The sequence below is a fragment of the Amblyomma mixtum genome, chromosome 6 (assembly GCF_055824585.1).
Source record: "Amblyomma mixtum isolate Tamu chromosome 6, ASM5582458v1, whole genome shotgun sequence".
NCBI lineage: Eukaryota > Metazoa > Arthropoda > Arachnida > Ixodida > Ixodidae > Amblyomma > Amblyomma mixtum.
This window is the reverse complement of record NC_143017.1, coordinates 311,156-334,392: the sequence shown is the minus strand read 5'-3', so window position 1 is coordinate 334,392 and position 23,237 is coordinate 311,156. Positions and strand designations below refer to the sequence as shown.

The window sequence follows — 23,237 nt, the reverse complement described above, 5'->3', positions numbered from 1 at the left end:
GCGCGCGATTTCGCAGTTTGAACTTGTAATGTGACAGGCTCGGGCTGTGTTCGTCGTTGCAGCGCACTCTGCGGTGCGTCTGGTTGTCCAAAGGGCTGGAAACACCGTGCTGCGAGATGAAAGAAACAAAAGCAGCGAGCGCCTGTTTGTTTCCAACGCGCGCACACGCAGCAAAAAAAAGGAAATACGAAAACAAAGCAGGATTCTCCAACATTCATTTTCCATCCTCTTGACCGAGCTGCAAATGCAGATCGGATTACTACCAGCGTTATACAGCCACAGTGGTCATCGCGTTACTGCACTCCTGTGGCCCCTCTAAGGCGCGCGGTTCTTTTTTTTTTTAGTTTGTTGTTGTTGTTGCGTCAGCATCGCACATGAGGCCGAATGTTTCTTTTTTTTTTCTTGTGCTCAGTCGCTCTGCCCGCGAGGAGTTTGCCCATGGTCGTAGTTGCGCGAGAGTCCTGCGAAAGGGCTCAGTGATGCTAGCGAGGCGCCGCTCGCGAAGACGGACCCTGATTGGTCGAGGCGCCAGCCAATGGCGGTCGTCGCTGCGCTCCGCGACCGAACGCCCCGCGGCTCGCTGCCTGCATTCTCTGTTTTGCATCGGAGCCGAGCGGTCGCGCTTTTCTGCATCGTGATGTCTGGTCGTGGCAAAGGCGGCAAGGGGCTCGGAAAAGGAGGCGCGAAGCGTCATCGCAAGGTGTTGCGGGACAACATCCAGGGCATCACCAAGCCTGCCATCCGTCGTCTGGCGCGCCGAGGCGGTGTCAAGCGCATCTCGGGCCTGATCTACGAGGAGACCCGCGGCGTTTTGAAAGTGTTCCTCGAGAACGTGATCCGGGACGCCGTCACGTACACGGAGCACGCAAAACGCAAGACTGTCACCGCGATGGATGTCGTCTACGCGCTCAAGCGTCAGGGCCGCACCTTGTACGGCTTCGGGGGCTAGGCCGGCCACGCTGGTAGTCGCCGCGTCAGGAAGAAGGGACCCTGTGCGGCGTGCACCCTCTACTCCAGCTCCGTGTCGTCGTCAAACAGCCCTTTTTAGGGCTACCCAAATGCTGGATTGGCAGCTGTTGGTTGCGAACCAGAGCTCCGGTTCTCGTTTGTTCCTCTCTCTCTGTCTCTATGGGTTTTTTTTTTTCTTTGCCTACTTGTTGTCGCCTGCGGAAGCGAGCGGATTATGCCACAACAGCAAGCTGCAGCGGTCTCAGGTGAGCAGTTGATTGCGCCGTGCCTCACTGTCTGCAGCCATAGTAGTAGCCATCTGAGGGAGCATCGTTTTTGGCAGGGCGGCCGCCGTGTGTGGCTTTCGCACGTGTGTGTGCGCGACATTTTTCGCTTCAGCTTCGCGGCCATAAGTTTACAACCTACCTTTCGCCATGAATCAATCGTGTGTGCGTGCTGCGAACGGGTCTGGTGAAAAGAGGCATTATGCTTTCTTTCGAAACGAACCCCTGTACACATTTCCTTGTTTATGTGCGCGCGGCCTCTCATAATCGCAGGCGAAGCGATTTATTTACATTCGTCGGCGGTTCGTTTCGCAGCCACAGACAGGCAGGTAAACACGCCTGGCGAATGCAAACAACGTCTTGTGCATGAAATTCAGCTACCAAACACCTGGGGAGCATAACTGCGATGATGCGGACAAAATAGCGGCATAGCTAGCTGCACGGCTTCTTGTAAACAATTACATCACGCGGTGAGGGAACCAGCCAGCCTCGAAATTGCTTGCGTGAATTCAAACGCATCGCAGCTCATTACGGGCATATGTGTTTTGTTGTTGCGCCAACCAATGCAGCAAATATAAATACTTTTGCGGCATTGCGAAATAAAGTTGCTGTTGTTGTTGTGCCCAGTGTGTGTCGTCAGTTGTTCCTCGAATTTTTGATGCCCGACGACGCTGAAATTGCATGCGTGGTGTGTACATACGGTTCCTACAAAGTCAGTGTCGCGGAAAACGTTTGCGCGATCCACAGAAAATGAGTGTATTGATTGACGCGAGTCACTTTCCTCTTTTGAATAAGGGCAGTGTGTTCAAGCAAGGTGTGCTGTCAGGTGCGTGAAAGGCGTCTCGGATGTGTTAGCATTTAGAGTGGATGGCGAAGAGAGCCTGGGAGAGGCACAGCGACGTCGCGCTAGCTCACTGCTTGCCTTTTGAGCGAGTCTGGCCGTCCGTCCGTAGGACGGTTTCCCTCTGCAGCCGGTGACTTCCGAGGTGCGTTTTTTTTTGAAGCAACCAGTGCAGCTTTCAGCTCAACTGCTATTTGGGGCGGCTGTGAACTTGTGTGCCCCAACTGCGGCGTCCAGACAGGCGTCTATAGCGCGCTGCCTGCGTTTTGGAGTGCATGAAAAGGATGAAAGTAGAGGCGGGAGCCGCACCGTTGCCTCCAAGATTCCGGGCGCTGGTCTCGGAGGCGTAGGTACTTGCGCAAGCTGGAGGAAGGTGGCGCCGCGGCCGCGCGAAGCGTCGGCGATTAAGTTGCGTGCACCGCGCTGCTGGAAGGTATGCATTCCCTTGGGGAGGAAGCAGCTCCCGGCTTGCGTACACTTTGATTTCCCCTTAAATGGCGTTTTGAGTCTCAGGCGCTTTAATTTCGGGTCGCACGTACGGCGACTGAAGCGTTTGGATAAATTTTTCAGTCTTGTTTGCTGCACGTAATTGAGGAAATTGCGAGTGCGCCCTGCTCAGTCTGGTTTAGTTGTGGCTTTTCATTCCGTTTGGCTTGCTTTTTGTTGCCCTACTGGCTGGCGCCGTTTTGCTAGTGCGGGAGTTTGGAGGGGCATTGCATTATTCAAGAAAGAGAACAGAAGATAGGGACGAGATGTTAGTAGGGACGGGGCGCACTACTATCCAAAGAATGTTTTGTTGTAACTATGCGTAGCTGCCGCTATTCGTTAGCCTAATCACAAATGATCAGACTTGATCCAGTCGTTGAAACTTAACTCGTTGAATTTATTTTACGCGTTAAATACAAGAATCAAATGCAAGCAACTACACATCTCTCGGAACGCCCGAGCAGTCAGCGAAGCTAGCTGCTCGTCGTTCGGCGTCCGGAGTACAACAAAAGTTTTGGTGCCGAAACCCGTTCACTTCGAGTTGTAGCCAGTGGCAAGAAACTATGTGTTGTTAACAGTGTTGGGCGGCGTCGCGCAGTGCCATTCTCCGGGGTTCTGGAAGAAAAAGAAAAATGCAAGGGACGAACGAAATAAAATGTTTTTCCTCATTACACTGCCCGGTGACCTAAATAAAATCCATGGATGGGCTTCTGTTCGCTTATAAAGCGACCGCAGGAAATGCACCTCAATCACGGAGGGGTGGGGGTGCCTTCAATGCGTGCTCTACTGTTTTTGCTAACTTTGGCCACCTGTTACTGGAAGAATACTGCCTGGAGATGCATGGGAAATGTTAGGCATGATGCACGCTTTCCACGCAGTGTTCGCGGCTCTTTCCTTCCGTGCAATCGTACGTCATGGTATGTGTCTCGCTATGGTTTGCCAACTTTGCGCAGGGCAAACTGTTTTCTCAATTCCGCACCTTTTTATCTGCAAGAAGAGAGTGCAAACATTTAATGGATTTAAACTACAGGAAATTCGGAGGTGCATGAGCTGCGGATGTGGGAACACTGGAAACTCTGGAAACTTGAGGGAAGTAAATAACCGCATCCATCAGAAGTGGGTTCTCGTTCTGCTCGCCTTTTTTTGTGTGTGTTTTGTGGATGCATTGAATCATCTTCAGTAAGTAACTTGTAAGTAACGCGGGTTAGTCGGCGAGTGTTCCTTGGCTGGTAGACACACACACGCAATGTGTACAGAGACAGCCCTATGCGCGCGCTGCTCTCCAGGCGATTTTTCGTGCTCAATAACGATAACTGGGAACTCGTTTTGGCTGGTGCAGCTTGAAATTTGAAGCGAACTGATCTGTCGACTGCACAGTGCACCCATCGAACCTCCTTGGAAGCGACGACGCACTCTGAGGTGGCATTCATGCCCTAAGGGGTGGGTTTGTCAATATGTCTAAATCTGCCGTCTCTCTTGTTGCGCTTCCTTTGAGTTGCATGTATTATTGCGTTCTGCGCCCAAGCGCTTCTCTCTTCAACCCTTACAGCTTTGCCGAGGTGCGTCGATCTACCTGCTGTGTACCCTGTGGGCTGCTTTGCGCTGTTCAGGTGTCTGGCTGCGAGTTGCGCCGCTGTCCCGTCGAACAAGTTGGTTGACGACACAGTTCAGTTCGCATTAAGCTCAACAAAGGTGGTGCAGCAAGAAGTGTGCCATGGCAGCATCATTAGTGCTGCGAGCTGCGCCGGTCATTGGAATAATTTGTCGTAAAGGCTTGCTTGCAACGGAACGGAACGGGACGTAGTCGTGATGCCGCTTTCCAGGAAGAAATGCCGACCTCGTATCGTATCACCGGGAAGAGTGGCGCGATATTCAACAGCTTGTGATGGATTCATGAGGTACGCTTGGTGTCGCACAGGCATTTTCTCATTGGGGGGAGAGCTTATGAATGCTTTACATCTAGGCAGAGAAAACAGACCGTTTTATTCCGTGCTGACACGATGTTGCCAACATGGTACTAATAACTCAATAACAACGGAACGCAAACGAGAAGCCCTACTGACTGCACAGCGAGCAGCCGTCTACGAATCAACCTCTTTGGTAGGAGACCTTGACTCTCCCTTCCTTTTTTTTTGTTTTTGTTTTTGCAGTTCACAAAATCAGCTGATCATGTGTCTGGCAGTACATGTTCCGTGCATCCAAGCGGTCATTGCGCCGCTGTTTCTGGCTAGCGCGCTATTCAGTTATTTCGCCCCTCATTTGGTGTGCGCAAAGTGCAGACGTATTTCTACAAGCTGTCGTTGCGTTCCTTCAACACCGCGCCCCCGGCAAGCGGGGAGGCTCGTTGCAGTGCGCCAACGCCACACGGAACCAGCCGCAACCGCGTCGGCACCGTGCTGCTGTGGTGTCAAAGTGGACGCTGCCGCGGACGCCCGCCTCCTTCCAGAGGCTTGCTTTTGCTTTTGCGGCAAACCTAAAGGACAGGCGCAGCGTAATCTTGTGCTAGACCCCGGTTCCACACCCACTTGCGTCACGTTTGCCACGCGCGAAACCGACGCGCGCTCGAAACCGGGCGGTTTCCAGCATTCTGGGTGCCGCTGAGCGGAGGGTAGCCATCGGTCCGTCAGGCGACCAATCAGGTGGGAGAGAGGGGGGGGGGGCGCTGCGGAGCAGCACCGCCGCGCGGCGCAGTCGATCTCCGTCCGTCTCCGGAGGCAGTCTCCCGTTTCCAGCGTCCGCGCTCGTCACCATGGCCCGTACCAAGATCTCCGTCCGTCTCCGGAGGCAGTCTCCCGTTTCCAGCGTCCGCGCTCGTCACCATGGCCCGTACCAAGCACGTTGCCTAGGACTGCCTAGGCCTCGTTCTTTGTCTCGCCATCCGAACGCAGGTGAGTGAGGCTGTTGCCATGCCTCGGCTTGCACAGCGACTGCGCCCGCAAACGTTCTTCGGCCGCGTGCCGCAGGGCGTGTGCGGCGCAGACATTTGTAAAGAGCTTGTGAAATGTTTCTCCAAGTCAGAGCTGGGCGGCGTGCAGGACTTCGGGGTGGGCCGTTTTGAGGTCACCTTTAAGTCCAGGCCTGCCGTTCAGCGCTTTCTTGCGAGGCCCGTAATCGAGGTGCGAGGCACCGCGGTGCGCTTCGCGTACCGCGGTACGCTGAGCACCGTGGTGCGAGTGTTTGGCTTTCCAGTCGACATTGATGTAGCTGAGCTGAAAGGAGCCCTGGAGGAGTACGGACCAGTGGAGAGCATCGTTGCTGAGTACGTGCCTGGATTCGACGGCGTGCCGAACGGGACCAGGCGCGTGCGAATGGAGTTGAAGTCGGCGCTACCCAACTTCCTGCAGGTGGCCGAATTCACCGTGCAGTGCGAGTACGAGGGTGTCGCGCGTGTCTGCCGGCGCTGTGGTTCTCGTGACCACGTGCGGGCGGCGTGCGACGTGCCTTTGTGCTCGCGCTGCGGTGTGTTCGGCCACGCCACGTGTGAGCAGCCGTGCCCCCAGTGCGGCGGTGACCACGCCGTCGCGAAGTGTGCGACGCGCACGTTCGCGTCAGTGGCGAAGCGCGCGATGGTGTCTGCTGCGGCTGCCGCTGCGTCGCAGGTTGCCCTCGCGCCAGACAAGGACCAGGACCCTGCCTCGGATACCTCGGTCGAGGGCTCCAGCGGCCCCGCAGTTCCAGTGAGCAGTCAACACGTGGACAACGAGCCTGCCGAACAACGCAGCGCGGAACCGGTCGAGGCAGAGGCGAACCCGACGGGCGAGGGGGAGTTCACTCTCGTCCAGCGGCGGAAGCGCCGACGGAGGGAGAGAGCAGCCAGCCCACGCAGCGAGCCCCCAGCGCCATCTGAGGATAGCTCCGCGCACTGCCGCGCGCCCGCGAAACTTAAACGGCGCGAAGCGTCGCGCGCTTCTTCTGTTGCAGAGGACGACTCCGAGCAGTCTGGAGGCGAGGGGCGCTGGTGCGACTCGTGCAGTGCCGTGACCAACTGCGACTGCAGCTTCCTGAGTGACGCTACGTACAGCTCCGACCAGGATGAAGACGAGGTAAGCGGGGCAGCCGCCCCGCGACCGTGACCGCCTTCCTGGCGCGTCGCGGCCCTTGTCCGGGTAGGACCTTCACCCCAAAACAAAAAACTGACCCCCCCACTTGTGGAGGGGGCCTGGGCCTTGCCGGGGGTGTCGGATGGATGATGATGAGTTGATGGGTTATGTGTGACCCCGGGGAGAGGCACTTTCGGGTGCCAATCCTCCTTCTCATCTGACAACGGCAACCAAGCAAACCGCGCGCAAGAGCACTGGCGGCAAGGCCCCCCGTAAGCAGCTGGCCACAAAGGCTGCTCGCAAGAGTGCGCCAGCTACCGGGGGAGTGAAGAAGCCTCACCGTTACAGGCCTGGCACCGTGGCACTTCGTGAAATTCGCCGATACCAAAAATCGACCGAACTTCTCATCCGCAAGCTGCCCTTCCAGCGCCTGGTGAGAGAAATCGCTCAGGACTTCAAGACCGACCTGCGCTTCCAGAGCTCGGCCGTCATGGCACTTCAGGAGGCCAGCGAGGCATACCTTGTCGGTCTCTTCGAGGACACCAACCTGTGCGCGATCCACGCCAAGCGCGTCACCATCATGCCGAAGGACATCCAGCTGGCGAGGCGCATCCGTGGCGAGCGCGCCTAAAAGCGTATTCGAGGCGCCGCCACAGCAGCAGCAGCAGCAACGCTCCACAACGGTCCTTCTCAGGACCACCCAAACGTTTGCGTTGGCCACGGGCGCACGGTCGAGACGAACACGAGCTCAGGACCCCGGTACCTCTCTCTCTTTTTTTTACTCTGACTGTCTGTTCCTGCGAAATGGGTGAGTGTGTTGAAAGTGATTCCGCACTGCCCTTGTACTGAACTCGCCTGCACTTTTACACCCCGGCGGCTTCCCGCAGGTTAGTTATTTTTTATTTTTTTTTTGTGCCGATAACAACTCGCGCGCACCGAATGGGATGCAGTCGAAAAACAAGAAGAAGAAGAAAAATAAGAACTGCTGTCCGCACAAGTAAATGCAGCAGCTCCTTGAAACTACACAGCAGAAAAACAAAAACTGAGCGAATTGGTGCATATTGAAGAATTAAAAAAAAAAAACAAAACGGCGCAGCGACGACGGACAAGCGCTTGTCCATCTTTATTCTGTCTTGTGCCTCGTCGCTGGGCTGTTTATTACTTTTCCTTTAAACGATCCCTTGCGACATGCCAATCATGCCGTTTGGTGATATTCCCAAGCCCAGCCCACTGGAAGGAAACCACGAGACGCGCTTTTCTCGTGTAGTCCATTAATAACATTGCTCTCGGTGCGCTGTACTGGCCTGTAGCGGGCTGAAAAAAAAAAGAAAAAAAAAAGAAAGGACAGCGAACCTGTGTGCGCGGCCGCATGTGGTCGAGTAGTGTCAGTGACGCCCAACGGGCAGTAAACGAAAGCAGCATGAGAGGGACGCAGTGGTCCAGAGCAAAGGGATCGCAGAGCGAGGCCCCGCCGTGGCAGGCACTTGGTTGGTCCTGATAAGGACCGTTAGGTGCGAGCTATCGCTGCGGCGGGCGCGCCTCCATAGACGTGCAGAGGACCGCTCACGCCTTCTTCTCGGTCTTCTTGGGGAGCAGCACGGCCTGGATGTTGGGCAGGACGCCACCCTGGGCAATGGTCACTCCCGAGAGCAGCTTGTTGAGCTCCTCGTCGTTTCGGATGGCCAGTTGCAGGTGGCGAGGAATGATTCTCGTCTTCTTGTTATCGCGAGCAGCATTACCCGCCAACTCGAGCACCTCGGCAGCCAGGTATTCCAGGACGGCGGCCAGGTAGACCGGGGCGCCGGCTCCGACGCGCTCCGCGTAGTTGCCCTTGCGCAGGAGACGGTGGATTCGGCCAACGGGGAACTGGAGTCCCGCGCGGCTGGAGCGGGTCTTGCTCTTGCCCTTGGCTTTGCCTCCTTTGCCGCGGCCGGACATGGTGACTGTTGTTGTAGTACGCTCGAGAAGCAGGAGAATCAGCGACGACCACTGCGTGCGAGCACGTTGGATAGAAACGAAACGAATACCGCGCTCTCTCCCCGCGCCGCGAGCCCGACGCGGATTGGGGCGGAGCTATCGCTGCGTCGACCAATCGCGCGGCGGCCTGGCTCGGGTCGCTTGAACACCACCGTGCCAGTATAAAAGCGCCGCGCGCCCCTTGGCGCGCGTTCTTTCGACACCGTCCGTGTTGCCGAGCGTCGACGTCGCTGTCAACATGCCGCCTCAGCCCTCTGGGAAGGCCGTGAAGAAGGCCGGAAAGGCTCAGAAGAATGTGCGCGCTACGGACAAGAAGAAGAAGAAGCGCCGCAGGAAGGAGAGCTTCTCCATCTACATTTATAAGGTGCTGAAGCAGGTGCATCCAGACACTGGAGTTTCCAGCAAGGCCATGTCCATCATGAACAGCTTCGTGAACGACATCTTCGAGCGCATCGCGGCCGAGTCTTCCCGCCTGGCCCACTACAACAAGCGCTCGACCATCACCAGCCGGGAGATCCAGACCGCGGTGCGTCTTCTGCTGCCTGGCGAACTGGCCAAGCACGCCGTGTCTGAAGGCACCAAGGCTGTCACCAAGTACACCAGCTCCAAGTAGGGTGGCACATTGCGCCTGCTGCCGGCCCTCACCTCAACGGCTCTTATCAGAGCCAACCAAAGTGTTTGCATTGGCGAGCCTGCCTGCAGGCAGCGATGCACCGGTCCTGTTTTTCCTCTCTATGAGCGTGATGTGTGTATAATATTTATTTATTTATTTCTTATTCCCCTCGCGTGGCAGCCTGAAGTGGTTTTAAATACCAAGGCATCTCTCGTTTTGACTGCTGTGCACGTGAATAGGTTCCCTCTATAGGGCCCCACCAGCTGTTTGTTGTGCGGCAGTCGCGTATTCTTTCAGCGCTGCGGTGTGGCCGTCTTGTTACTGCGTTTTATTTCTTGCTTGAGTTCAGCTCTGTTTCCCATAACGCGTGGGCTTAAAGTGGCCTACAGTACACTTTAGCTGCAGGGGGGAAAGAAAAAAAAAAGAAAGGAAGAAAGCCTTAGAAATGCTATTCGGTTCAGACGCGTTCACAACACACTACTGAGTCCTGAAATGTATGCACAGTGCAATGGGTTGACTGAACTTGCGCAAAACCCCTTGCGGACGTTGGGGAGTCGACCGCGAGTGATTTTTTCGGCAACGTCTGTTGCATAGGGATCCTGAAATAGGTGACAAAAATAAAATTTGTAACGAAGCCCAGCAGTAAACTGTGAGGTGGCCCAAGGTGCTAAATTCCTTGTCGGCTTCAGCGCCATGCAAACCTCCAGCAGGTGGTGAATGTTTGTTGTGTTTAAAGGCAGAAAGAAAAAAAAAAAAAGCCAGCCGCGGCGTTTGAGTTTAATGGGACGGAGGTAGAAAGTGTAGCGATAAGCGTATTAACAGCCCTGTGCGGGGCGCGCAACTTCCTCTACTTCTCTGCGGGCATCATAGCTATAGGAAATGAGCGCAGACAGAAACGAAGCTCCGCGCTCGACCACACTGCAACGTGTGGACGCGCGAGGAAGACAAGTTGCATGCGCTTAATGTTCCTGCAAGCGGCACGACAGAAGTTCGGGTGCCTTTCTTTTCGCCCTACAGTTTGCGCTCGTGCCGAATTGTGTATTGAATAATATCTGTGTGGCAGATACACAATTTTTTTTTTCGTTCTTCTGTTGTTGGGCGCGCACGACAGGCGTGCAAATATTTACTATGTGCTCGCGGTTGCACGGGTGTCATGCGTCCCTTACGTTTCGCTAATAGTAACAAAGTCGTGTGCAGTGCACTCGCTCATGGGCTCCATAAAACGTTCGGGCTACGCATGGGAAGGAGCAGTTATTTGCCACCTTTTTACGTTGCTAGTGCATGCAGAGACCTGAGCTCAGTCAGGTAGGTGTGTGTGTGTGTGTGCATATTTCGCTGCCTGTGGTGGCTTTTTTTTTTAATTCCGCGAGAAGATAAGCCAAAATGAAAGCTTCGAGAGATTACAGCCAAGAAGGAGAAGCAGGAGCCGAGTAGCGCTCGTCGGTACCACAGCCGGGGAATGGTCGGAAAACGGAAAGGGGCGCTCGAACTGCTCGTAGTCGGTGCAGCGAACTGAAATTAGCCAGAGAAATGGTCCGAAACGTGTTCTACACGTATGCCGAATTTGGAAATCCTGCATGCATTACTTTCCGAGATACAAGCGTTTGAATTTTGCCCGCCGGGCAAACTGGTCGCTTTTCAGCATCCTAGCGACCGGTAGAGGAGGGGAGTACACAGCGAAGCGCCGTCGCGCGCGCTCCCATGGTGGCCTCTTGAATCCTGGCGCGCAAGCGAACGGAAGAGTTAACTCGCGAAAAAGAGATGAGGAAGGGCGGCACGCGATTCGACTGCCATTAATGTGTTTTAATGAGGCGCGCGATTTCGCAGTTTGAACTTGTAATGTGACAGGCTCGGGCTGTGTTCGTCGTTGCAGCGCACTCTGCGGTGCGTCTGGTTGTCCAAAGGGCTGGAAACACCGTGCTGCGAGATGAAAGAAACAAAAGCAGCGAGCGCCTGTTTGTTTCCAACGCGCGCACACGCAGCAAAAAAAAGGAAATACGAAAACAAAGCAGGATTCTCCAACATTCATTTTCCATCCTCTTGACCGAGCTGCAAATGCAGATCGGATTACTACCAGCGTTATACAGCCACAGTGGTCATCGCGTTACTGCACTCCTGTGGCCCCTCTAAGGCGCGCGGTTCTTTTTTTTTTTAGTTTGTTGTTGTTGTTGCGTCAGCATCGCACATGAGGCCGAATGTTTCTTTTTTTTTTCTTGTGCTCAGTCGCTCTGCCCGCGAGGAGTTTGCCCATGGTCGTAGTTGCGCGAGAGTCCTGCGAAAGGGCTCAGTGATGCTAGCGAGGCGCCGCTCGCGAAGACGGACCCTGATTGGTCGAGGCGCCAGCCAATGGCGGTCGTCGCTGCGCTCCGCGACCGAACGCCCCGCGGCTCGCTGCCTGCATTCTCTGTTTTGCATCGGAGCCGAGCGGTCGCGCTTTTCTGCATCGTGATGTCTGGTCGTGGCAAAGGCGGCAAGGGGCTCGGAAAAGGAGGCGCGAAGCGTCATCGCAAGGTGTTGCGGGACAACATCCAGGGCATCACCAAGCCTGCCATCCGTCGTCTGGCGCGCCGAGGCGGTGTCAAGCGCATCTCGGGCCTGATCTACGAGGAGACCCGCGGCGTTTTGAAAGTGTTCCTCGAGAACGTGATCCGGGACGCCGTCACGTACACGGAGCACGCAAAACGCAAGACTGTCACCGCGATGGATGTCGTCTACGCGCTCAAGCGTCAGGGCCGCACCTTGTACGGCTTCGGGGGCTAGGCCGGCCACGCTGGTAGTCGCCGCGTCAGGAAGAAGGGACCCTGTGCGGCGTGCACCCTCTACTCCAGCTCCGTGTCGTCGTCAAACAGCCCTTTTTAGGGCTACCCAAATGCTGGATTGGCAGCTGTTGGTTGCGAACCAGAGCTCCGGTTCTCGTTTGTTCCTCTCTCTCTGTCTCTATGGGTTTTTTTTTTTCTTTGCCTACTTGTTGTCGCCTGCGGAAGCGAGCGGATTATGCCACAACAGCAAGCTGCAGCGGTCTCAGGTGAGCAGTTGATTGCGCCGTGCCTCACTGTCTGCAGCCATAGTAGTAGCCATCTGAGGGAGCATCGTTTTTGGCAGGGCGGCCGCCGTGTGTGGCTTTCGCACGTGTGTGTGCGCGACATTTTTCGCTTCAGCTTCGCGGCCATAAGTTTACAACCTACCTTTCGCCATGAATCAATCGTGTGTGCGTGCTGCGAACGGGTCTGGTGAAAAGAGGCATTATGCTTTCTTTCGAAACGAACCCCTGTACACATTTCCTTGTTTATGTGCGCGCGGCCTCTCATAATCGCAGGCGAAGCGATTTATTTACATTCGTCGGCGGTTCGTTTCGCAGCCACAGACAGGCAGGTAAACACGCCTGGCGAATGCAAACAACGTCTTGTGCATGAAATTCAGCTACCAAACACCTGGGGAGCATAACTGCGATGATGCGGACAAAATAGCGGCATAGCTAGCTGCACGGCTTCTTGTAAACAATTACATCACGCGGTGAGGGAACCAGCCAGCCTCGAAATTGCTTGCGTGAATTCAAACGCATCGCAGCTCATTACGGGCATATGTGTTTTGTTGTTGCGCCAACCAATGCAGCAAATATAAATACTTTTGCGGCATTGCGAAATAAAGTTGCTGTTGTTGTTGTGCCCAGTGTGTGTCGTCAGTTGTTCCTCGAATTTTTGATGCCCGACGACGCTGAAATTGCATGCGTGGTGTGTACATACGGTTCCTACAAAGTCAGTGTCGCGGAAAACGTTTGCGCGATCCACAGAAAATGAGTGTATTGATTGACGCGAGTCACTTTCCTCTTTTGAATAAGGGCAGTGTGTTCAAGCAAGGTGTGCTGTCAGGTGCGTGAAAGGCGTCTCGGATGTGTTAGCATTTAGAGTGGATGGCGAAGAGAGCCTGGGAGAGGCACAGCGACGTCGCGCTAGCTCACTGCTTGCCTTTTGAGCGAGTCTGGCCGTCCGTCCGTAGGACGGTTTCCCTCTGCAGCCGGTGACTTCCGAGGTGCGTTTTTTTTTGAAGCAACCAGTGCAGCTTTCAGCTCAACTGCTATTTGGGGCGGCTGTGAACTTGTGTGCCCCAACTGCGGCGTCCAGACAGGCGTCTATAGCGCGCTGCCTGCGTTTTGGAGTGCATGAAAAGGATGAAAGTAGAGGCGGGAGCCGCACCGTTGCCTCCAAGATTCCGGGCGCTGGTCTCGGAGGCGTAGGTACTTGCGCAAGCTGGAGGAAGGTGGCGCCGCGGCCGCGCGAAGCGTCGGCGATTAAGTTGCGTGCACCGCGCTGCTGGAAGGTATGCATTCCCTTGGGGAGGAAGCAGCTCCCGGCTTGCGTACACTTTGATTTCCCCTTAAATGGCGTTTTGAGTCTCAGGCGCTTTAATTTCGGGTCGCACGTACGGCGACTGAAGCGTTTGGATAAATTTTTCAGTCTTGTTTGCTGCACGTAATTGAGGAAATTGCGAGTGCGCCCTGCTCAGTCTGGTTTAGTTGTGGCTTTTCATTCCGTTTGGCTTGCTTTTTGTTGCCCTACTGGCTGGCGCCGTTTTGCTAGTGCGGGAGTTTGGAGGGGCATTGCATTATTCAAGAAAGAGAACAGAAGATAGGGACGAGATGTTAGTAGGGACGGGGCGCACTACTATCCAAAGAATGTTTTGTTGTAACTATGCGTAGCTGCCGCTATTCGTTAGCCTAATCACAAATGATCAGACTTGATCCAGTCGTTGAAACTTAACTCGTTGAATTTATTTTACGCGTTAAATACAAGAATCAAATGCAAGCAACTACACATCTCTCGGAACGCCCGAGCAGTCAGCGAAGCTAGCTGCTCGTCGTTCGGCGTCCGGAGTACAACAAAAGTTTTGGTGCCGAAACCCGTTCACTTCGAGTTGTAGCCAGTGGCAAGAAACTATGTGTTGTTAACAGTGTTGGGCGGCGTCGCGCAGTGCCATTCTCCGGGGTTCTGGAAGAAAAAGAAAAATGCAAGGGACGAACGAAATAAAATGTTTTTCCTCATTACACTGCCCGGTGACCTAAATAAAATCCATGGATGGGCTTCTGTTCGCTTATAAAGCGACCGCAGGAAATGCACCTCAATCACGGAGGGGTGGGGGTGCCTTCAATGCGTGCTCTACTGTTTTTGCTAACTTTGGCCACCTGTTACTGGAAGAATACTGCCTGGAGATGCATGGGAAATGTTAGGCATGATGCACGCTTTCCACGCAGTGTTCGCGGCTCTTTCCTTCCGTGCAATCGTACGTCATGGTATGTGTCTCGCTATGGTTTGCCAACTTTGCGCAGGGCAAACTGTTTTCTCAATTCCGCACCTTTTTATCTGCAAGAAGAGAGTGCAAACATTTAATGGATTTAAACTACAGGAAATTCGGAGGTGCATGAGCTGCGGATGTGGGAACACTGGAAACTCTGGAAACTTGAGGGAAGTAAATAACCGCATCCATCAGAAGTGGGTTCTCGTTCTGCTCGCCTTTTTTTGTGTGTGTTTTGTGGATGCATTGAATCATCTTCAGTAAGTAACTTGTAAGTAACGCGGGTTAGTCGGCGAGTGTTCCTTGGCTGGTAGACACACACACGCAATGTGTACAGAGACAGCCCTATGCGCGCGCTGCTCTCCAGGCGATTTTTCGTGCTCAATAACGATAACTGGGAACTCGTTTTGGCTGGTGCAGCTTGAAATTTGAAGCGAACTGATCTGTCGACTGCACAGTGCACCCATCGAACCTCCTTGGAAGCGACGACGCACTCTGAGGTGGCATTCATGCCCTAAGGGGTGGGTTTGTCAATATGTCTAAATCTGCCGTCTCTCTTGTTGCGCTTCCTTTGAGTTGCATGTATTATTGCGTTCTGCGCCCAAGCGCTTCTCTCTTCAACCCTTACAGCTTTGCCGAGGTGCGTCGATCTACCTGCTGTGTACCCTGTGGGCTGCTTTGCGCTGTTCAGGTGTCTGGCTGCGAGTTGCGCCGCTGTCCCGTCGAACAAGTTGGTTGACGACACAGTTCAGTTCGCATTAAGCTCAACAAAGGTGGTGCAGCAAGAAGTGTGCCATGGCAGCATCATTAGTGCTGCGAGCTGCGCCGGTCATTGGAATAATTTGTCGTAAAGGCTTGCTTGCAACGGAACGGAACGGGACGTAGTCGTGATGCCGCTTTCCAGGAAGAAATGCCGACCTCGTATCGTATCACCGGGAAGAGTGGCGCGATATTCAACAGCTTGTGATGGATTCATGAGGTACGCTTGGTGTCGCACAGGCATTTTCTCATTGGGGGGAGAGCTTATGAATGCTTTACATCTAGGCAGAGAAAACAGACCGTTTTATTCCGTGCTGACACGATGTTGCCAACATGGTACTAATAACTCAATAACAACGGAACGCAAACGAGAAGCCCTACTGACTGCACAGCGAGCAGCCGTCTACGAATCAACCTCTTTGGTAGGAGACCTTGACTCTCCCTTCCTTTTTTTTTGTTTTTGTTTTTGCAGTTCACAAAATCAGCTGATCATGTGTCTGGCAGTACATGTTCCGTGCATCCAAGCGGTCATTGCGCCGCTGTTTCTGGCTAGCGCGCTATTCAGTTATTTCGCCCCTCATTTGGTGTGCGCAAAGTGCAGACGTATTTCTACAAGCTGTCGTTGCGTTCCTTCAACACCGCGCCCCCGGCAAGCGGGGAGGCTCGTTGCAGTGCGCCAACGCCACACGGAACCAGCCGCAACCGCGTCGGCACCGTGCTGCTGTGGTGTCAAAGTGGACGCTGCCGCGGACGCCCGCCTCCTTCCAGAGGCTTGCTTTTGCTTTTGCGGCAAACCTAAAGGACAGGCGCAGCGTAATCTTGTGCTAGACCCCGGTTCCACACCCACTTGCGTCACGTTTGCCACGCGCGAAACCGACGCGCGCTCGAAACCGGGCGGTTTCCAGCATTCTGGGTGCCGCTGAGCGGAGGGTAGCCATCGGTCCGTCAGGCGACCAATCAGGTGGGAGAGAGGGGGGGGGGGCGCTGCGGAGCAGCACCGCCGCGCGGCGCAGTCGATCTCCGTCCGTCTCCGGAGGCAGTCTCCCGTTTCCAGCGTCCGCGCTCGTCACCATGGCCCGTACCAAGCAAACCGCGCGCAAGAGCACTGGCGGCAAGGCCCCCCGTAAGCAGCTGGCCACAAAGGCTGCTCGCAAGAGTGCGCCAGCTACCGGGGGAGTGAAGAAGCCTCACCGTTACAGGCCTGGCACCGTGGCACTTCGTGAAATTCGCCGATACCAAAAATCGACCGAACTTCTCATCCGCAAGCTGCCCTTCCAGCGCCTGGTGAGAGAAATCGCTCAGGACTTCAAGACCGACCTGCGCTTCCAGAGCTCGGCCGTCATGGCACTTCAGGAGGCCAGCGAGGCATACCTTGTCGGTCTCTTCGAGGACACCAACCTGTGCGCGATCCACGCCAAGCGCGTCACCATCATGCCGAAGGACATCCAGCTGGCGAGGCGCATCCGTGGCGAGCGCGCCTAAAAGCGTATTCGAGGCGCCGCCACAGCAGCAGCAGCAGCAACGCTCCACAACGGTCCTTCTCAGGACCACCCAAACGTTTGCGTTGGCCACGGGCGCACGGTCGAGACGAACACGAGCTCAGGACCCCGGTACCTCTCTCTCTTTTTTTTACTCTGACTGTCTGTTCCTGCGAAATGGGTGAGTGTGTTGAAAGTGATTCCGCACTGCCCTTGTACTGAACTCGCCTGCACTTTTACACCCCGGCGGCTTCCCGCAGGTTAGTTATTTTTTATTTTTTTTTTGTGCCGATAACAACTCGCGCGCACCGAATGGGATGCAGTCGAAAAACAAGAAGAAGAAGAAAAATAAGAACTGCTGTCCGCACAAGTAAATGCAGCAGCTCCTTGAAACTACACAGCAGAAAAACAAAAACTGAGCGAATTGGTGCATATTGAAGAATTAAAAAAAAAAAACAAAACGGCGCAGCGACGACGGACAAGCGCTTGTCCATCTTTATTCTGTCTTGTGCCTCGTCGCTGGGCTGTTTATTACTTTTCCTTTAAACGATCCCTTGCGACATGCCAATCATGCCGTTTGGTGATATTCCCAAGCCCAGCCCACTGGAAGGAAACCACGAGACGCGCTTTTCTCGTGTAGTCCATTAATAACATTGCTCTCGGTGCGCTGTACTGGCCTGTAGCGGGCTGAAAAAAAAAAGAAAAAAAAAAGAAAGGACAGCGAACCTGTGTGCGCGGCCGCATGTGGTCGAGTAGTGTCAGTGACGCCCAACGGGCAGTAAACGAAAGCAGCATGAGAGGGACGCAGTGGTCCAGAGCAAAGGGATCGCAGAGCGAGGCCCCGCCGTGGCAGGCACTTGGTTGGTCCTGATAAGGACCGTTAGGTGCGAGCTATCGCTGCGGCGGGCGCGCCTCCATAGACGTGCAGAGGACCGCTCACGCCTTCTTCTCGGTCTTCTTGGGGAGCAGCACGGCCTGGATGTTGGGCAGGACGCCACCCTGGGCAATGGTCACTCCCGAGAGCAGCTTGTTGAGCTCCTCGTCGTTTCGGATGGCCAGTTGCAGGTGGCGAGGAATGATTCTCGTCTTCTTGTTATCGCGAGCAGCATTACCCGCCAACTCGAGCACCTCGGCAGCCAGGTATTCCAGGACGGCGGCCAGGTAGACCGGGGCGCCGGCTCCGACGCGCTCCGCGTAGTTGCCCTTGCGCAGGAGACGGTGGATTCGGCCAACGGGGAACTGGAGTCCCGCGCGGCTGGAGCGGGTCTTGCTCTTGCCCTTGGCTTTGCCTCCTTTGCCGCGGCCGGACATGGTGACTGTTGTTGTAGTACGCTCGAGAAGCAGGAGAATCAGCGACGACCACTGCGTGCGAGCACGTTGGATAGAAACGAAACGAATACCGCGCTCTCTCCCCGCGCCGCGAGCCCGACGCGGATTGGGGCGGAGCTATCGCTGCGTCGACCAATCGCGCGGCGGCCTGGCTCGGGTCGCTTGAACACCACCGTGCCAGTATAAAAGCGCCGCGCGCCCCTTGGCGCGCGTTCTTTCGACACCGTCCGTGTTGCCGAGCGTCGACGTCGCTGTCAACATGCCGCCTCAGCCCTCTGGGAAGGCCGTGAAGAAGGCCGGAAAGGCTCAGAAGAATGTGCGCGCTACGGACAAGAAGAAGAAGAAGCGCCGCAGGAAGGAGAGCTTCTCCATCTACATTTATAAGGTGCTGAAGCAGGTGCATCCAGACACTGGAGTTTCCAGCAAGGCCATGTCCATCATGAACAGCTTCGTGAACGACATCTTCGAGCGCATCGCGGCCGAGTCTTCCCGCCTGGCCCACTACAACAAGCGCTCGACCATCACCAGCCGGGAGATCCAGACCGCGGTGCGTCTTCTGCTGCCTGGCGAACTGGCCAAGCACGCCGTGTCTGAAGGCACCAAGGCTGTCACCAAGTACACCAGCTCCAAGTAGGGTGGCACATTGCGCCTGCTGCCGGCCCTCACCTCAACGGCTCTTATCAGAGCCAACCAAAGTGTTTGCATTGGCGAGCCTGCCTGCAGGCAGCGATGCACCGGTCCTGTTTTTCCTCTCTATGAGCGTGATGTGTGTATAATATTTATTTATTTATTTCTTATTCCCTCGCGTGGCAGCCTGAAGTGGTTTTAAATACCAAGGCATCTCTCGTTTTGACTGCTGTGCACGTGAATAGGTTCCCTCTATAGGGCCCCACCAGCTGTTTGTTGTGCGGCAGTCGCGTATTCTTTCAGCGCTGCGGTGTGGCCGTCTTGTTACTGCGTTTTATTTCTTGCTTGAGTTCAGCTCTGTTTCCCATAACGCGTGGGCTTAAAGTGGCCTACAGTACACTTTAGCTGCAGGGGGGAAAGAAAAAAAAAGAAAGGAAGAAAGCCTTAGAAATGCTATTCGGTTCAGACGCGTTCACAACACACTACTGAGTCCTGAAATGTATGCACAGTGCAATGGGTTGACTGAACTTGCGCAAAACCCTTGCGGACGTTGGGGAGTCGACCGCGAGTGATTTTTTCGGCAACGTCTGTTGCATAGGGATCCTGAAATAGGTGACAAAAATAAAATTTGTAACGAAGCCCAGCAGTAAACTGTGAGGTGGCCCAAGGTGCTAAATTCCTTGTCGGCTTCAGCGCCATGCAAACCTCCAGCAGGTGGTGAATGTTTGTTGTGTTTAAAGGCAGAAAGAAAAAAAAAAAAGCCAGCCGCGGCGTTTGAGTTTAATGGGACGGAGGTAGAAAGTGTAGCGATAAGCGTATTAACAGCCCTGTGCGGGGCGCGCAACTTCCTCTACTTCTCTGCGGGCATCATAGCTATAGGAAATGAGCGCAGACAGAAACGAAGCTCCGCGCTCGACCACACTGCAACGTGTGGACGCGCGAGGAAGACAAGTTGCATGCGCTTAATGTTCCTGCAAGCGGCACGACAGAAGTTCGGGTGCCTTTCTTTTCGCCCTACAGTTTGCGCTCGTGCCGAATTGTGTATTGAATAATATCTGTGTGGCAGATACACAATTTTTTTTTCGTTCTTCTGTTGTTGGGCGCGCACGACAGGCGTGCAATATTTACTATGTGCTCGCGGTTGCACGGGTGTCATGCGTCCCTTACGTTTCGCTAATAGTAACAAAGTCGTGTGCAGTGCACTCGCTCATGGGCTCCATAAAACGTTCGGGCTACGCATGGGAAGGAGCAGTTATTTGCCACCTTTTTACGTTGCTAGTGCATGCAGAGACCTGAGCTCAGTCAGGTAGGTGTGTGTGTGTGTGTGCATATTTCGCTGCCTGTGGTGGCTTTTTTTTTAATTCCGCGAGAAGATAAGCCAAAATGAAAGCTTCGAGAGATTACAGCCAAGAAGGAGAAGCAGGAGCCGAGTAGCGCTCGTCGGTACCACAGCCGGGGAATGGTCGGAAAACGGAAAGGGGCGCTCGAACTGCTCGTAGTCGGTGCAGCGAACTGAAATTAGCCAGAGAAATGGTCCGAAACGTGTTCTACACGTATGCCGAATTTGGAAATCCTGCATGCATTACTTTCCGAGATACAAGCGTTTGAATTTTGCCCGCCGGGCAAACTGGTCGCTTTTCAGCATCCTAGCGACCGGTAGAGGAGGGGAGTACACAGCGAAGCGCCGTCGCGCGCGCTCCCATGGTGGCCTCTTGAATCCTGGCGCGCAAGCGAACGGAAGAGTTAACTCGCGAAAAAGAGATGAGGAAGGGCGGCACGCGATTCGACTGCCATTAATGTGTTTTAATGAGGCGCGCGATTTCGCAGTTTGAACTTGTAATGTGACAGGCTCGGGCTGTGTTCGTCGTTGCAGCGCACTCTGCGGTGCGTCTGGTTGTCCAAAGGGCTGGAAACACCGTGCTGCGAGATGAAAGAAACAAAAGCAGCGAGCGCCTGTTTGTTTCCAACGCGCGCACACGCAGCAAAAAAAAGGAAATACGAAAACAAAGCAGGATTCTCCAACATTCATTTTCCATCCTCTTGACCGAGCTGCAAATGCAGATCGGATTACTACCAGCGTTATACAGCCACAGTGGTCATCGCGTTACTGCACTCCTGTGGCCCCTCTAAGGCGCGCGGTTCTTTTTTTTTTAGTTTGTTGTTGTTGTTGCGTCAGCATCGCACATGAGGCCGAATGTTTCTTTTTTTTTTCTTGTGCTCAGTCGCTCTGCCCGCGAGGAGTTTGCCCATGGTCGTAGTTGCGCGAGAGTCCTGCGAAAGGGCTCAGTGATGCTAGCGAGGCGCCGCTCGCGAAGACGGACCCTGATTGGTCGAGGCGCCAGCCAATGGCGGTCGTCGCTGCGCTCCGCGACCGAACGCCCCGCGGCTCGCTGCCTGCATTCTCTGTTTTGCATCGGAGCCGAGCGGTCGCGCTTTTCTGCATCGTGATGTCTGGTCGTGGCAAAGGCGGCAAGGGGCTCGGAAAAGGAGGCGCGAAGCGTCATCGCAAGGTGTTGCGGGACAACATCCAGGGCATCACCAAGCCTGCCATCCGTCGTCTGGCGCGCCGAGGCGGTGTCAAGCGCATCTCGGGCCTGATCTACGAGGAGACCCGCGGCGTTTTGAAAGTGTTCCTCGAGAACGTGATCCGGGACGCCGTCACGTACACGGAGCACGCAAAACGCAAGACTGTCACCGCGATGGATGTCGTCTACGCGCTCAAGCGTCAGGGCCGCACCTTGTACGGCTTCGGGGGCTAGGCCGGCCACGCTGGTAGTCGCCGCGTCAGGAAGAAGGGACCCTGTGCGGCGTGCACCCTCTACTCCAGCTCCGTGTCGTCGTCAAACAGCCCTTTTTAGGGCTACCCAAATGCTGGATTGGCAGCTGTTGGTTGCGAACCAGAGCTCCGGTTCTCGTTTGTTCCTCTCTCTCTGTCTCTATGGGTTTTTTTTTTCTTTGCCTACTTGTTGTCGCCTGCGGAAGCGAGCGGATTATGCCACAACAGCAAGCTGCAGCGGTCTCAGGTGAGCAGTTGATTGCGCCGTGCCTCACTGTCTGCAGCCATAGTAGTAGCCATCTGAGGGAGCATCGTTTTTGGCAGGGCGGCCGCCGTGTGTGGCTTTCGCACGTGTGTGTGCGCGACATTTTTCGCTTCAGCTTCGCGGCCATAAGTTTACAACCTACCTTTCGCCATGAATCAATCGTGTGTGCGTGCTGCGAACGGGTCTGGTGAAAAGAGGCATTATGCTTTCTTTCGAAACGAACCCCTGTACACATTTCCTTGTTTATGTGCGCGCGGCCTCTCATAATCGCAGGCGAAGCGATTTATTTACATTCGTCGGCGGTTCGTTTCGCAGCCACAGACAGGCAGGTAAACACGCCTGGCGAATGCAAACAACGTCTTGTGCATGAAATTCAGCTACCAAACACCTGGGGAGCATAACTGCGATGATGCGGACAAAATAGCGGCATAGCTAGCTGCACGGCTTCTTGTAAACAATTACATCACGCGGTGAGGGAACCAGCCAGCCTCGAAATTGCTTGCGTGAATTCAAACGCATCGCAGCTCATTACGGGCATATGTGTTTTGTTGTTGCGCCAACCAATGCAGCAAATATAAATACTTTTGCGGCATTGCGAAATAAGTTGCTGTTGTTGTTGTGCCCAGTGTGTGTCGTCAGTTGTTCCTCGAATTTTTGATGCCCGACGACGCTGAAATTGCATGCGTGGTGTGTACATACGGTTCCTACAAAGTCAGTGTCGCGGAAAACGTTTGCGCGATCCACAGAAAATGAGTGTATTGATTGACGCGAGTCACTTTCCTCTTTTGAATAAGGGCAGTGTGTTCAAGCAAGGTGTGCTGTCAGGTGCGTGAAAGGCGTCTCGGATGTGTTAGCATTTAGAGTGGATGGCGAAGAGAGCCTGGGAGAGGCACAGCGACGTCGCGCTAGCTCACTGCTTGCCTTTTGAGCGAGTCTGGCCGTCCGTCCGTAGGACGGTTTCCCTCTGCAGCCGGTGACTTCCGAGGTGCGTTTTTTTTTGAAGCAACCAGTGCAGCTTTCAGCTCAACTGCTATTTGGGGCGGCTGTGAACTTGTGTGCCCCAACTGCGGCGTCCAGACAGGCGTCTATAGCGCGCTGCCTGCGTTTTGGAGTGCATGAAAAGGATGAAAGTAGAGGCGGGAGCCGCACCGTTGCCTCCAAGATTCCGGGCGCTGGTCTCGGAGGCGTAGGTACTTGCGCAAGCTGGAGGAAGGTGGCGCCGCGGCCGCGCGAAGCGTCGGCGATTAAGTTGCGTGCACCGCGCTGCTGGAAGGTATGCATTCCCTTGGGGAGGAAGCAGCTCCCGGCTTGCGTACACTTTGATTTCCCCTTAAATGGCGTTTTGAGTCTCAGGCGCTTTAATTTCGGGTCGCACGTACGGCGACTGAAGCGTTTGGATAAATTTTTCAGTCTTGTTTGCTGCACGTAATTGAGGAAATTGCGAGTGCGCCCTGCTCAGTCTGGTTTAGTTGTGCTTTTCATTCCGTTTGGCTTGCTTTTTGTTGCCCTACTGGCTGGCGCCGTT

The 23,237-nt window shown here is 54.7% G+C and overlaps 10 protein-coding genes across 10 annotated transcripts; 8 read left to right on the top strand and 2 right to left on the bottom strand.

Moving 5' to 3' along the window:
- The first annotated feature begins 637 nt into the window (after positions 1-637).
- LOC149338021 (histone H4) lies at positions 638-949 on the top strand. The gene has a single exon (XM_089550056.1). The coding sequence runs from the start codon at positions 638-640 to the stop codon at positions 947-949; it is 312 nt and encodes a 103-aa protein (XP_089406182.1).
- A 4,421-nt stretch (positions 950-5,370) lies between these two features.
- On the top strand, positions 5,371-6,772 carry LOC149338020 (uncharacterized). Its single transcript, XM_089550238.1, has one exon. The coding sequence runs from the start codon at positions 5,466-5,468 to the stop codon at positions 6,630-6,632; it is 1,167 nt and encodes a 388-aa protein (XP_089406364.1). The 5' UTR covers positions 5,371-5,465; the 3' UTR covers positions 6,633-6,772.
- On the top strand, positions 6,742-7,230 carry LOC149338019 (histone H3-like). The gene is made up of 2 exons (XM_089550054.1): positions 6,742-6,768; positions 6,835-7,230. The coding sequence occupies exons 1-2, from the start codon at positions 6,742-6,744 to the stop codon at positions 7,228-7,230; spliced, it is 423 nt and encodes a 140-aa protein (XP_089406180.1).
- Positions 7,231-8,162: 932 nt separating this feature from the next.
- Positions 8,163-8,537, bottom strand: LOC149338018 (histone H2A-like). Its single transcript, XM_089550053.1, has one exon. It carries the CDS (start codon positions 8,535-8,537, stop codon positions 8,163-8,165), a length of 375 nt encoding a protein of 124 aa, XP_089406179.1.
- Positions 8,538-8,814: 277 nt separating this feature from the next.
- LOC149338017 (histone H2B-like) lies at positions 8,815-9,189 on the top strand. The gene has a single exon (XM_089550236.1). The coding sequence runs from the start codon at positions 8,815-8,817 to the stop codon at positions 9,187-9,189; it is 375 nt and encodes a 124-aa protein (XP_089406362.1).
- Positions 9,190-11,637: 2,448 nt separating this feature from the next.
- LOC149338016 (histone H4) lies at positions 11,638-11,949 on the top strand. Its single transcript, XM_089550052.1, has one exon. It carries the CDS (start codon positions 11,638-11,640, stop codon positions 11,947-11,949), a length of 312 nt encoding a protein of 103 aa, XP_089406178.1.
- A 4,359-nt stretch (positions 11,950-16,308) lies between these two features.
- LOC149338015 (histone H3) lies at positions 16,309-16,719 on the top strand. The gene has a single exon (XM_089550051.1). The coding sequence runs from the start codon at positions 16,309-16,311 to the stop codon at positions 16,717-16,719; it is 411 nt and encodes a 136-aa protein (XP_089406177.1).
- A 932-nt stretch (positions 16,720-17,651) lies between these two features.
- Positions 17,652-18,026, bottom strand: LOC149338014 (histone H2A-like). Its single transcript, XM_089550050.1, has one exon. It carries the CDS (start codon positions 18,024-18,026, stop codon positions 17,652-17,654), a length of 375 nt encoding a protein of 124 aa, XP_089406176.1.
- A 277-nt stretch (positions 18,027-18,303) lies between these two features.
- LOC149338013 (histone H2B-like) lies at positions 18,304-18,678 on the top strand. The gene has a single exon (XM_089550235.1). It carries the CDS (start codon positions 18,304-18,306, stop codon positions 18,676-18,678), a length of 375 nt encoding a protein of 124 aa, XP_089406361.1.
- A 2,440-nt stretch (positions 18,679-21,118) lies between these two features.
- LOC149338012 (histone H4) lies at positions 21,119-21,430 on the top strand. Its single transcript, XM_089550049.1, has one exon. It carries the CDS (start codon positions 21,119-21,121, stop codon positions 21,428-21,430), a length of 312 nt encoding a protein of 103 aa, XP_089406175.1.
- Positions 21,431-23,237: the final 1,807 nt, after the last annotated feature.